Source organism: Diorhabda carinulata, chromosome X, assembly GCF_026250575.1.
Source record: "Diorhabda carinulata isolate Delta chromosome X, icDioCari1.1, whole genome shotgun sequence".
Classification (NCBI taxonomy): Eukaryota; Metazoa; Arthropoda; class Insecta; order Coleoptera; family Chrysomelidae; genus Diorhabda; species Diorhabda carinulata.
In genome coordinates, this window is record NC_079472.1 from 49527668 (window position 1) to 49540288 (window position 12621).

Here is a 12621-nt window from a genome sequence, read left to right on the forward strand (position 1 = left end):
TGACAACACTAATACAGCCAAATATAATATGTTGTAAACTTCACATACTTTCATCAAGGTATAAAATACATTTTATACAAATATACATATTTGTATTAATATATTGATGTCTTTATATTATTTTGTTAAGAGTCAACTGCAAACTAAGCCAAGGAAGTTTAATTTCATATACAAGAAGTGAACTTGTGTTGACCAATGTATTTGAAATATTTTCAAATAATTTCTTCCATATCAGGTAGATATGATTTCTATAATCATTTGAGAGATCCACAAACATAATAAATTATTGTTATAGTGCAAACAGCCAAGTGAACCACATTTCCTATTATTTAAAAAAAAATAATCTTTGAAAGAGTACCACAAACATCCGATTATAGGAAGTAAGTTGAAAATTATATCAAATTGTGGAAGTTGTTATATAATGAGGTTTATATCTACAATTTCGACCTTCATTTTATTGATAAATAAAGATTTGGCAGTGAAAAGAACAAATACTTATTTTACCATCTTAATAAAAATTTGTTGACAATTCATAATACAATACACCATAACTGTATGGGCTACCAAGATTGCATATACCTGAAGTAACTCTTTGACTAATTGTTTGAAATATTCAGACTCTCTTCACCTTACTAACCAAAAATAAAATACATTAAATTTTAAAGAAAAATTCAAAAATTTTCATTAATAGTTATTCCATTAGATTTTAAATACTATCGTGAAAAATAAATTGAAGAAAATATGGAGCTAAATAGAAGACACTCATAAATTTAAACCATAAAGCAAACACTTACTTCAGCTTCTCTGAATTTCAACAATATAAGTAAGCTGATGGCTGACTATAATAACATCAATAAGTTTTAGATCACAATTAGTAAAAGAAGATTTAAAAAAACTATTGTTAATATAACCCTCCTTTTTCCAACTCATATACTAAAAATCCTATTAAAAAAAGGGAATAATTCAATTATATAAATTTCAATTGATAACTAAAATTGAATAGAATATAATCAATTTTATTGATGTCACTTTACATAAAATCAAAGTTAAATGGCATACAAAAACAGCCTAGTTATTGAAATTTTAAAACTTCAATTCTTATCACTTTATATCCTCTGTAAGTATGGGTTTAGTTAATACACCAAACCTGCTGTTTCCCAAAAAGCTTAACAATAAAATATGTTTAAAAAATAAGTAAATATTATGTACAATCCAACAAAAAACAATATATTAACCTATAACATATGAACAAAGATTATCCCACCAAGTATCAAATTACTTTTAAGCACATACTCTATCAAAACTAAAATCAAATCAAAAATAAAAAAATCAATCAAGCACCAAAACAGAAGAAAGTAACATTATATGAGGTTGTAGTAAATTATGATGCTCTAGCCATAGGACAAACAACACACTATTTGGAAAATAGTTTCAAATATTTTGATAATAATTAAAAACATAAAACGATAATTCTTATTAAGGGTTGGTATAAAATGAAAAGGCCTCTAATGATAAAAAATCGAAATAATAAATAAATGTTTGCAAAAAAGAAGCAAGGTATGGAATATATTGAAATAAATCACTGTTTATAAAGCATTATAATTACAAGCTCAACATAAATATATTAATTGTGGTGAACAATTTGAAAATATATATAAAACGTAAATGATGAATATCTTTACATGTTATAAGCAATATACTTTGTAATACTTACATTTTGGTGCACCACCAAAAGTTGACTGAGACGTATTTCCAAAATTAAAAGCCATGACGGTTAAATAAACAAACTTAATTGCCAATTTTTAAAACTTAATCGGAATAGTTACTGCACCTCGAAAAAACAACCAATATTTATTTCACTAGATGGGAGAAAAATAACTTATAACACATTAACATATTTTACAACATAAACATAACCACAAAAAATTTAGATATTTTAAATTTTTATTTTGACAGATGGAATGGTATCAGTTGCACCAACTATATATGTACTCCAGACCATAACAAATACATACTTAGCTGTAACATGAAAACAAATATATATTAACTCATAATCAGCTTCTTTAAACATTTATAATATATGAATTACACTTTTATAATAGTTATTAAAAAACGATGTTCATAGTTTGATATGTTGGCAACAGCTATATCCTTTTGTAATATTCATAGAAATATAATTACATAGATTGAATGCTGGACTCATACACTCTTTGATTGAACTATAATTTCTTCTAGAAGCGCAATCCAGTTGTTTTAATGTCAGTAATACATGACCATTTGACATTTGGTATATCGGCAGAGTTGGGATTGCAGGTGTTTTTGTTGTGTTTTTAATTGAAATTGGATTTGAAATCGCCGATTTGATTAGTAGAGGACTAAAAGAACTCATATAGACTATAAGTTCTTTAAAAGGTATCTATTATTTTATATCATACATTTCTGCACATATATTTATTTATCTACTGAGCAATATCAATTTCAAATAATCCCTTAAAATATATTTTACGTTTACTCATACATAATACGTAATTATGAATGTAAATATTGGAGTTTATTGCTTTTGATGAATAATTCAACTTGTTCAGATTTTTTAAATATAATAAGTATAATTGTCAAAGGCATACTTATTTTACTTTGTGTTTATCATGCAATCTTGGTTATAGAATATATTAATTTCAAAGGGTACTTACCACTATATAGTGTCTAAATTTTGAATCATTTCAACTTGTCTTACTGTAATCAATTGATAATAAGATATTCGCAAAAAATAAATGAGAGGAGCTATAATATAAAAAAATAATGGAAAGGGATATGAAATATGTAAAATTATAATCATATGGAAAGGATAAAAACTGCCAAAGTAATCATATAATACCAATACATTAAAGGAGAACGATTTTCAACGAAAAATCATTAATTAGATAAATATAGTATCTAAATCCCAAAACACACATGAAGATAATATAAAGAAGACAAATTTGATAAGAATAAATACCTCTGGGATACAAAATAAGTAGAAAATAGATACCAGTAACAATGAGTTTATTCGCTTAAAAAGTAGTTTTTTGTCAAGGATACAGAGTAAATAATTTGAAAATGAACTCAGGTACAAATAACAGCAATGAAAAATAAATATAGAGAAGTTGATGTAGATATGGAGAAGCAAAATGAACAAAGAGAATAGATATATGACAGAGATCTTGTCATATCAGAACATAGGGAGATCACAAATAAAAGTGGAAAAAATGTATAACAAAAATTTATTTTGCATTTAATGGTAAAGCCAGATCCAGAAGTGGAATGTAATTGAAAGAAAAGCTAATGGGTAAAATACAACCTGTAATGTATAGAAAATAGCAAGCAGTAGTTTACAGCTTGATTAAATACTGAATGAGAAATTATATCAAAAGAAAGAAATTATATCAGAATCAAATATTCAAAGCAGCATATAGCCAAGAAAGTAGTTGTTTTCCCTTGAAAGAACATTCATTTTTGTTTTGATATTATTTTAGAAACAGAGGTGGGACCTAGTAGAAATAGTATGCAATATTTTAGATGCACTTTTTAATTTTCAGTAGTCAAGCAATGTATATGTAATTGTAAAAATTCAATTTATCTCGTGTTATAGTAGCATTCCACCAATAAAAATAATGGCTGAATGTAGCAACGGTGAATTGAGTGATGAAGACATTATCATCAATGATCAGGATGGTCTTCCAAATGTACATCCCAATTTAATAAGTGAAGCAGAAATTGATAGTCCAGAACAACATTCTGATGATGAATTTGAAGATCTGCCTTCTTCTCTTATTGTTACAAATATACATGATTCGGTTTTCATCACTCCTGGTAAGTTAGTGAACAAATAATTTCTTTGTTAAGTTAACCTCGTTAATAGTTATCAGCTCATGTATTAAAAAGTATCCAGTTACTCTGAAATAAAGAATAAAATACATACAATTACAATATGAATCATATTTTGTAAAACATTTTCTGTGATAGCCATTTGTATATATAAAAAATATATATCCAGTTCTACTTAAATATTTTTTTCTAAATTATAACTTTTAAACCATATTTGATTATTTTCATAGGTTCTTCAAACATGTTCAGAACAGTTTAGAATACTCCAGAGTATTAATTTGTTTTTTGTGTCAACTCAGACAATAATATGTTACTCCAATTATATATAGTGGCAAAATAGTAGTAAATATTTTAGTATGCACTTCCACCACCACTTTTGTTTCAGATAAGAAGAGAGATTTAGAAGATTTATTCAAAAAATATGATCCCAACGTAACCTTTCAATGGTTGCGAAGTTTTCGAAGACTCCGTGTCAATTTTAAAACTCCATTTGCGGCCGCTAGTGCAAGAATCGAATTGCATCAATATAAAATTAATGAATCAGTGATAACTTGTTATTTTGCTCAGCCAGTTACGCCTGTAAAAAATCCTAATTTACAACCACCAGCTCCTTACAAACAATTTCTTATCTCACCACCAGCATCACCACCATTAGATTGGGAACCACGTGTAGAAGGAGAGCCTATTATTAACCATGACTTATTAGCCGCTATAGCTACACTTTCACCAGGGGCTACACATGAATTACATCCTTCATCTCCTGGTCAACCGTCTATAGTTGTACATACAGCATTAGGGGCACCTAATACTGGGACAAAACCTAGAATTATGCATACAGCTGCACCAGATCGAACTTAGGATGAAATGTTCTGAACAGGTAAATGGTAATAAAATCTGGACGTTTTTAAGTGATTATGAAAAGTTCTAATATAGAAAAAAGTGGAAGATTATGAGTAAGAATAAGGAGAATCTTTTCAAATATGTTTCAAAAATATAGTGCTCTTCATCTGCAACTTAACTGACAGAATTTTTTAAGGTGTTTGTCTAACAATTACTTTTGAAATGAAAAGAGAATAAATCTTAAAATATATACAATTATGTTCCAATTACAATCTATCCAAATTTGATGTACAAATTTCATTTTAAATCATTTGTTAAGAATTTAATTGAACTATATTAATATGATTTATTTGTCTCATTTTTTAATAGGGCTTTCGTTGTTTCATACCTAATTACAGTATTGGAAAATATTTAGTGGAACAAGAAATCTCAGTGTAAAATTGTTAAGCAAGGCATTATCAATGTAACATTCAATAGAAAGTCACGATAAAAATATTATAAACTCAAGATTTTCACTGTATTAACAATCCACTTTGCCAGAAGGAGTAGAAATATATAAGTGAGGATTTGTTTATGTGTGTATGGCTTGCTTTTGTTGCTTATTTATTTGCATTTGCACAATAAATTGAGCTATTATAATTATAAAAAAGATACATGAAATACAAAATAATGTAGAATTGGGGTTTTATATGGATAGGACAGTTGCTAAACAATTTACTATTAGGCTGATAATTGAAAGATTTGAAAATGTGATTTGTATTTCAGATGGTCACAAATGCAAAAATATTAATTTGTCCTATTAGTATACAATCAATGAAATTCGCCAAAATCAAGAAATAAATGCTTGAAATGCTCATGAAAAAGTAATCAAACAAGAATATCAGAATATTTCAAAACAAAATAGTTACTTTTGCAATTATATACAAACATACCGAGAAATAATTCCTGAGAACAATATCAAATTATGTGAAATTACCATGGAAAATTAAACAACTATTTCTACTATTTGAAAAATAAATTGTTTTCTTTTTTTCAGTAAGAAAAAGAAAAGTCCTAATTATTCTTGTATGGTATGCACTCAATATCGTGTTAACATTAAGGTTTAGATGGGAATATTAGGGGGCTACATCATATGCTGCTTTTAATTCAATGGAACTTTAACAGGAAATAAATATTTTTTAATTTTATAACTTCTAATTTGAATTTTGAGGAGATGTGGTCTCAGCCAGACAGTTGTTCTGCTCATCCAAAGTTATCTCCAAATATTTTTTGTGGTGATTTATCAACATAGCTTTGAAACAACTATGCATTTTAAAGAATCAAACTGAAAAGTTAGAGATACAAGATTATCTTTGTATAGATTTAGAGACTGTTTATTTGAGAGAGGCAAATTAGTTTATAAGAATTTGTTGAATGTTGTTCACATCATTATTTCAATTAGATTATTTGACATCTTTTTTATTTCATAATAGGCCTAACGCCCGTTCCTTTTTCAATATCTTTCCTCATCCTGGCTCTAGATTATCACCCCACCTCTTTTGTTGTCGACTTCTACACCGTATTCCAATTGGAGATTTATTCGTTGGAATTTTAATTTCTGTGGTCTCCAAAAGTTGTTTCGTTTTTTATGTATCTGTTCTTGTTTTTGATGTATAGGTTATTATAGGTCTGATTCTCGCTTTGTAAATTCGTAACTTTGTTTCTTGTCTTGGATGTTTATTCCGTCATACTACGTTCTGAAGACATTTCGCGACCTTATTTCTCTAGCTACTTGTCTTCTTACATCCTTTTCTAAGATATGTTAACCAAGGTACTTTTATTTTATTCTGTTGTATTATTTGACTTTTCTAGTTCTACTTTGTATCCAATGAGTTTTTTTGATGTTGTAAATGCTTATGTTTTTTTTTCAGTCGAGATTAAAGTTCAATAATCTTTGAACATCATCTTTATTTTCGACACATATCATGGCGTCATCGACATAGCACAGGATTTTGATTTCTCTGTCCCCCATTCCGTAACTTATGAGTCTCCTTGTTTGACCGCTGTTGACTAGTATGGGTTTTGTTTGTTTAAAATTATTGCGAGCCTGACCTTGAATGTCTGAGTATATATTTTCGATGGTCTGGATTTGATGTTTCTATTTTATAATAGGTGAAAAACCTCTTCCACTTTATATCGTCAAAGTCTTTTGTGAGGTCAATGAAGCATAGGAATGCTGATTTGTTCTATAAAATAAATATTGCAGTTAATTTCGTTGGTGATAATTTTTGTGACAAGTTTCAATGTTGTATCCAGCCAATTTATCCCTCTGTAGTTGTCCAGATCTTGTTAATCTCTTTTTTAAACATGATGATAATTGTACCGGTTCGCTATCTGTCTGCGATTTTACAATGTAGCAGGATTTGTAAGTTCTTGTGTGAGATGTTGGCCATTATAATTTAGTAGTTATTTATGGACTCCATCCTGTCCTGGATATTTTCTGTTTTTTAAGGTCCCCGAGGCTTGGTCGACTTTAGGGATGGGCAAATGAAAAAATATATCTAGAAATATCGTATGGATATTTTTATTTATCGATATTTAGTTTTTTTCAGTTCTATTTATTTATTAAGGAAATAATTAAATATTAATAAAACTAAATTTTTAGCAATGTCAGAATGTGGTTAGTAATCTAAGTTCTATTCAAACCAGTAATCATAGACATCAAAAGTGCTCACCCTTTGATATGCTTTCCAGTTAACCTGTTTCTATTATCTGGAGCAGCTAAATTAACAGCAAAAGCGATGATACAGAGCAATTCTGACATATCAAATATTTCAAAGCTATTTCAGATAAAACTGGTGTGAAATAGCAATAATTAACCAAAAATTCTATCGTTTCTGATTTTCGGTGGATTAATGGATGATCCACATATTGTCCAAATAAGTTCATTGGGAACACTGCCAGAGCTATGAATATCTGCTGTATTTGAAGCAAACGTTTAAATTTTCTAGCTTCTGGTGATGCTTGAGCTGATCTTGGATCTGGAGATTGTTGTCCTCTTCGCCCCTGCTCTGAGCGAATGTTATAGCTGAGACAGCGAGAGGAGACGTGAAATGAAGACGTTTAAACCGGGAGTCTAATATAGTCGCCACCGAAAAAAATTAGTTTTTCCTCGACTTCTTAAAGTAAGGCCGCTTTAATAATTTCTCCTAAAGTATTCGATAGCGTTGATTGATCTGATGAAGTGAATTATAAACAGGAATTGTTAAGCTTGACGTAACATAATATTCTCCTCAGATCTCTTCCCGACCATTTTATCAAACCATTTCAGCATATCTAAGCACGAATTCCATCTATTTCTTACTTCTTGGGCTAATGTCAAAACTTCGCCTTATTTTTTGTCTGAAGCTTGTTGGTTCGCTCGTAATTGGTCTGAAGCATTTGTAGATTGTTCAAAAAATGTAACAATATTTTTAAAGTGATCACAAAGTGCTGGAATTTCCTTTAGTACCCCATCAACAATAAGCTTTAAACAATGAGCCAAACAAGGAATCCTAAGATCGTCTCCCTAACAACAATTGATACAATTTTACTTTTATAAATAGCAAACTGGTCGCATATATTATTCCAGGTTTCTGGGCTGTATGATTCTGAAAAAGATATATATTCATACTTTATATTGAATAATATTATTCATCACCGATCAAAATTATTAGGGAGTGCAGTTTTTTTATTATTATGTTTAAAAGTCCATCAGTTATGCCGGTAATAGTTATTGCGCCCATGGGTTTATACTCTGAATAGCAGACGAATTGTTTTTTGATGGTAACGATAAAGTGAAAGGTCACTACCAAAAAGCCTCTTGTTGAAATCGACTGAACTTCTTGAATGGTGACTTCCACGTTATTCCTTAGTGCGTTGGTTTTCTTAATATAACCTACTTTAACTACATTAATTAGCTCTGTTAGGTAATCTATTTATCTGTCTTCTGATATTTAACTTGATTCGCAAAGTTCAATTATTTCTTTCCGTTGTTGTCTTATCATCCTCCATATTTGTTTTTGTCTCCAATTTTTTCGAGAATTGTTTCCAATACGCGCTTTTTATCAGCCTAACTAGTGAGTAACTGTTGTAAGCTTCTGGTGTTTGTAACTTTCTATACGTTAAGAAAGCTTCTCGTTTTGCCATGGAGCCATGGAGTTGTGTGTTTTTGTTGTTGGTTACGACTATGTTTGTGCCTACGCCTCCTTAGCAGCGTCTTTCTGATTTTGTCTTAGCACTCGTTCATATCTTCCTCTGTGTTAATTGGTCTTTCTTCTATTTGAAGTTGAAGTATTATGAGATATTTCTGTTCCACAAAATATTTTCGAATACCTTATATTTTAAATTCGAAAGATAATTTTTCATTCCTAATTTGATTTGTTAACTAGTTGCAATTGTATTAAAGTAATTGTAATCATTATAAACGGTACGATAAAATAAAATAAAGTTTAAATAGTTCAAACTTGATAAATATAGTTTGGGACAGTAGAACCACAATAATGTAAATTTGGTTCATTAATTTTTTATTCCACAACTTGTGAAATTAATAGTTGGCTTTTTTCAAGAGTTTAGAATTTTTTCATGTAAAATATTTATTTTCAGAGATTAACGAAATTCACGGAAGACTGTAAAGCTGCTACATTAAAGATTTGGTATCACACTAGTTAAGTTATCTGTACTTAAAAGTTACCATTTATTGAAATTAATGTAGGATTTTGTGTAGAGTTTCCGTTCCGAAATTACCTTGTTACAAATCGTGAAATTTCCTCTTTTCTGAGTGTTTATATGTATAAAAGAGAATCTGTGGATAACGATGTAAATAAATAAAGTTAATTAGTTGTTAAATAAAATTATTATTATTTCATCAAAACATTAATAGATCATACAACATAATATTAAGAAACAGATGAAAAATAATCAGTGATTAACCTGATTTATAATAATAATACACTAAAACAGTAAAAATGTTCTCCTTTCTCTATATATCAACAATCAGTAGAATTTAGATTTACATATATTCTATTTTTTGCCAGCTGTAAACCTCTCCTGTTCTTACACATGTGCTATGATGCTTAAGAACGAAATCATCTTTTCTACCATGCTACTCTTACTCAAATTAAATTGATAAAAATCCCCTAATCTGTCCCAAATGATTTAACCTACAAAATTCGATACAAAACCTTTGGAAGAAAAATCACTTTTCGTAGTTCCCTTTCCGGCTTCTATAAAATAACTCGCTAACGAACTGTCATGTAGGTATATATCTTTCTTAAGGATTTCTGTCTAATTTCACTCTTTCTATAAATGGTCAGCTCCAAAAGGTTTATGTTTCACTATTGAAGTAAGCTTGAGGGTGGCGAAGGGTCCATCAAGAAATGAATATATTTGTAGTTAAGATTTACTCTTATTCATACTTAATAACTGATTTATTTTTTACCAGGAAGATCAATTTCAATGTTATGTTTTACGTTTGAATGACTGTGTGTTGAAGAGAAATTTTACCTAAATAAAATTTTTTGATTTTGATAAAGATTGCAACAGGTCTAAACGTCAACATATTACATGTCTACAAACTAATTTTAAATAAGAAGAGACTTAAAATCAAGACGATTTAGTAACATGAATTTTTTTATTCATATTAATCAATATGGCATTTACTACATTGAACTAAACGAAGGAATTACTATAAAATATCGCTAATTTGTAAAAACGGAATCCACCAAACTTTTAAGCGTATCTTTCTATCTAATAGGTTATTGCTGTTTCAGTCTCCTGTTGTTCGTATTAAGAGTAAGAAAGTATAGAGTTGTTGGAATGGGCTTCATGTTTTTGATGTGTATTACCTATCTATATTACACTGTACCAAAAGGCATCTACAATGGAACATAGATGTTTTGGTTGGCTAAGTGGATTATTTTAATATTGGACTTCATTACACTGCACAGTCCTTACATATTGTTTGTCCATATAGTGACAATTAGGGTTTTTTTCGTGATAGGTATTTAAGACCTTTTGACACGGAACCAAAATAGTTTTATCATTTTAAAGATACTTGTTTTTTTTTACAATGTATTGTATAAATTTGTAAACGGCTGATATCAAGTTTGTAAACATAATGGTCGCATGTTGAGCGATCGCTGTCAAGACTTTTTTGATTTCTGTGTCTTGTAAGTTTATGACAGGTCTACTTTCAAAACAGAAGCTAATTTGTTGTTCTTATTTGACTTCTCAAGTGTTACATTGAATGGTGAATGTGGAAGTACTTTGTCTAGTTCATCCTCAAATTGAATATAAGTCAGTCAATTTTATAATATATCTTTAAATATGTACATCTTTTTCACACTTAGTTTGATTTTTTAACTTACTTTTCCACTTATATTGTAATTTCCCCGATAATGGGAAGAACACTTTCGGAAAGCTTTGATTTATAGTTTAATAAAGTTTATCATTTTACATAATTTTCTACAACCCCAACATATTGATTTTTTTGTTCTACCTAGACAGCAAAGACTACCGGTCTTGGTATGCAGTGTGTCTACTTAATTTGGAACCATATGGAAATCTTTTATTAGTGGATTTATGAAAAAAAGTTATTCTTGATAAAAAGTTCTGCATGGATCAAAAATTAAAATGCAACCATCAGATATCAATTTTTCAAAGCAGTATACGAGGTTTGTCAAAAAATTTGAAATTTGTGCAAGAGTAAAGTATCTTTATTTTTTACAATTCAAAACAATGTTATAAAGTAAAGTTATTTTGAATTATAAGTTATATTCAAATATGCAATTACAGCAATTTATTATGAAAATTCAGGTTTTGTGATTATTTACTAATCATTCCATATTAATTATTCTACCTGGGTACAAATTATCTCTCTTACCTGTTAAAAATGTGATAACCTTTCTATTTATTACTGTTTTTCAATAACTTTGCAATTTACATACGTAATGAATGCATAATAATTATTGTAGAAATTGTAAAATCCATACAAATAATATTTATTAAACAGAAACAAACATAATTAAATTTTAATTCAATGTCCTACTGCTTCGACATATCCACCTTCTCTTTGTAAACATTTAATTGTTCTTTTGTCAAAATCTTGTATTACTTTCCGTATCATTTTTGGAGTAATTTTTTGACATTCTTTAGAAATAATTTTGTCCGAGAGTAAAGTATCTTTATTTTTTACAATTCAGAAAAATGTTATGAAGCAAAGTTGTTTTGAATTAAAAGTTATATTCAAGTATGCAATTACAGCCATTTATTATGAAAATTCAGGTTTTGTAATTATTTACTAATCTTTCCGTATTAATTATTCTGGCGGGTTAAAATTAAACGCAATCGAAGATGCCCTGATATGAAGTGGCAAATATTTTGTAACGTAATAAATATCATGCATACAAAACGCAATTTGTACACACGTTACTACCAAGGGATTACGATATTCGTTTTGAATTCTGCGCTCTGATCCAAGGAGAGTTGGATGAAGACCCGTTTTTTACAAGAACTATAACATTTTCCGATGAGGCAACATTTTCTTCAAACGGAACAGTCTCATTACAAAAATTGTCGCTGGTGGTTTAACAGTAATCCAAACTAACCAATAAAAACAAATTAATAAAAACTCGGAACCAATATTCTTTTAAAACGAACGTATGGTGTGGTATGTACAAAAATAAATTAGTTGGACCTTTTTTTTTCGATATTTCTGAAATGCCGCACAATATTTACAATTATATAAATGTCATTTCCTGTAGTACTGTCTTTGGCAGAAGTAGAACGTTCCACACTATTATTATGTTCACTGTCATCAGTTGACATTGATTTTCTACCATTAGCACTATCACTTGACTCGTTAACGCTAGGTACATTATTTGATGTTGTAGTTTGCAA

General features: G+C 29.0%; 2 protein-coding genes across 4 annotated transcripts in view; one reads left to right on the forward strand and one right to left on the reverse strand.

Annotated features, from left to right (window-relative positions):
- The window catches only part of LOC130901043 (nucleoporin p54), a 31754-nt gene extending 29606 nt beyond the window's left edge, over positions 1 to 2148 (reverse strand). The window contains exon 1 of the mRNA XM_057812115.1: positions 1715 to 2148. Coding sequence (XP_057668098.1) covers positions 1715 to 1769 — 55 coding nt within the window. The 5' untranslated portion in view covers positions 1770 to 2148. The remainder of the gene's footprint in view (positions 1 to 1714) is intronic.
- Positions 2149 to 2179: 31 nt separating this feature from the next.
- LOC130901046 (protein sarah) lies at positions 2180 to 9575 on the forward strand. Of its 3 annotated transcripts, none has more exons than XM_057812121.1 (4): positions 2180 to 2412; positions 3629 to 3849; positions 4250 to 4741; positions 9328 to 9575. In XM_057812121.1, exons 2-3 carry the CDS (start codon positions 3651 to 3653, stop codon positions 4720 to 4722), a joined length of 672 nt encoding a protein of 223 aa, XP_057668104.1. In that variant the 5' UTR covers positions 2180 to 2412; positions 3629 to 3650; the 3' UTR covers positions 4723 to 4741; positions 9328 to 9575. The 3 variants fall into 3 exon arrangements, with proteins under 3 accessions (XP_057668104.1, XP_057668103.1, XP_057668102.1); XM_057812120.1 differs by having other exon boundaries at positions 2205 to 2412; positions 3632 to 3849; positions 4250 to 4748; XM_057812119.1 differs by having other exon boundaries at positions 2209 to 2412; positions 3632 to 3849.
- Positions 9576 to 12621: the final 3046 nt, after the last annotated feature.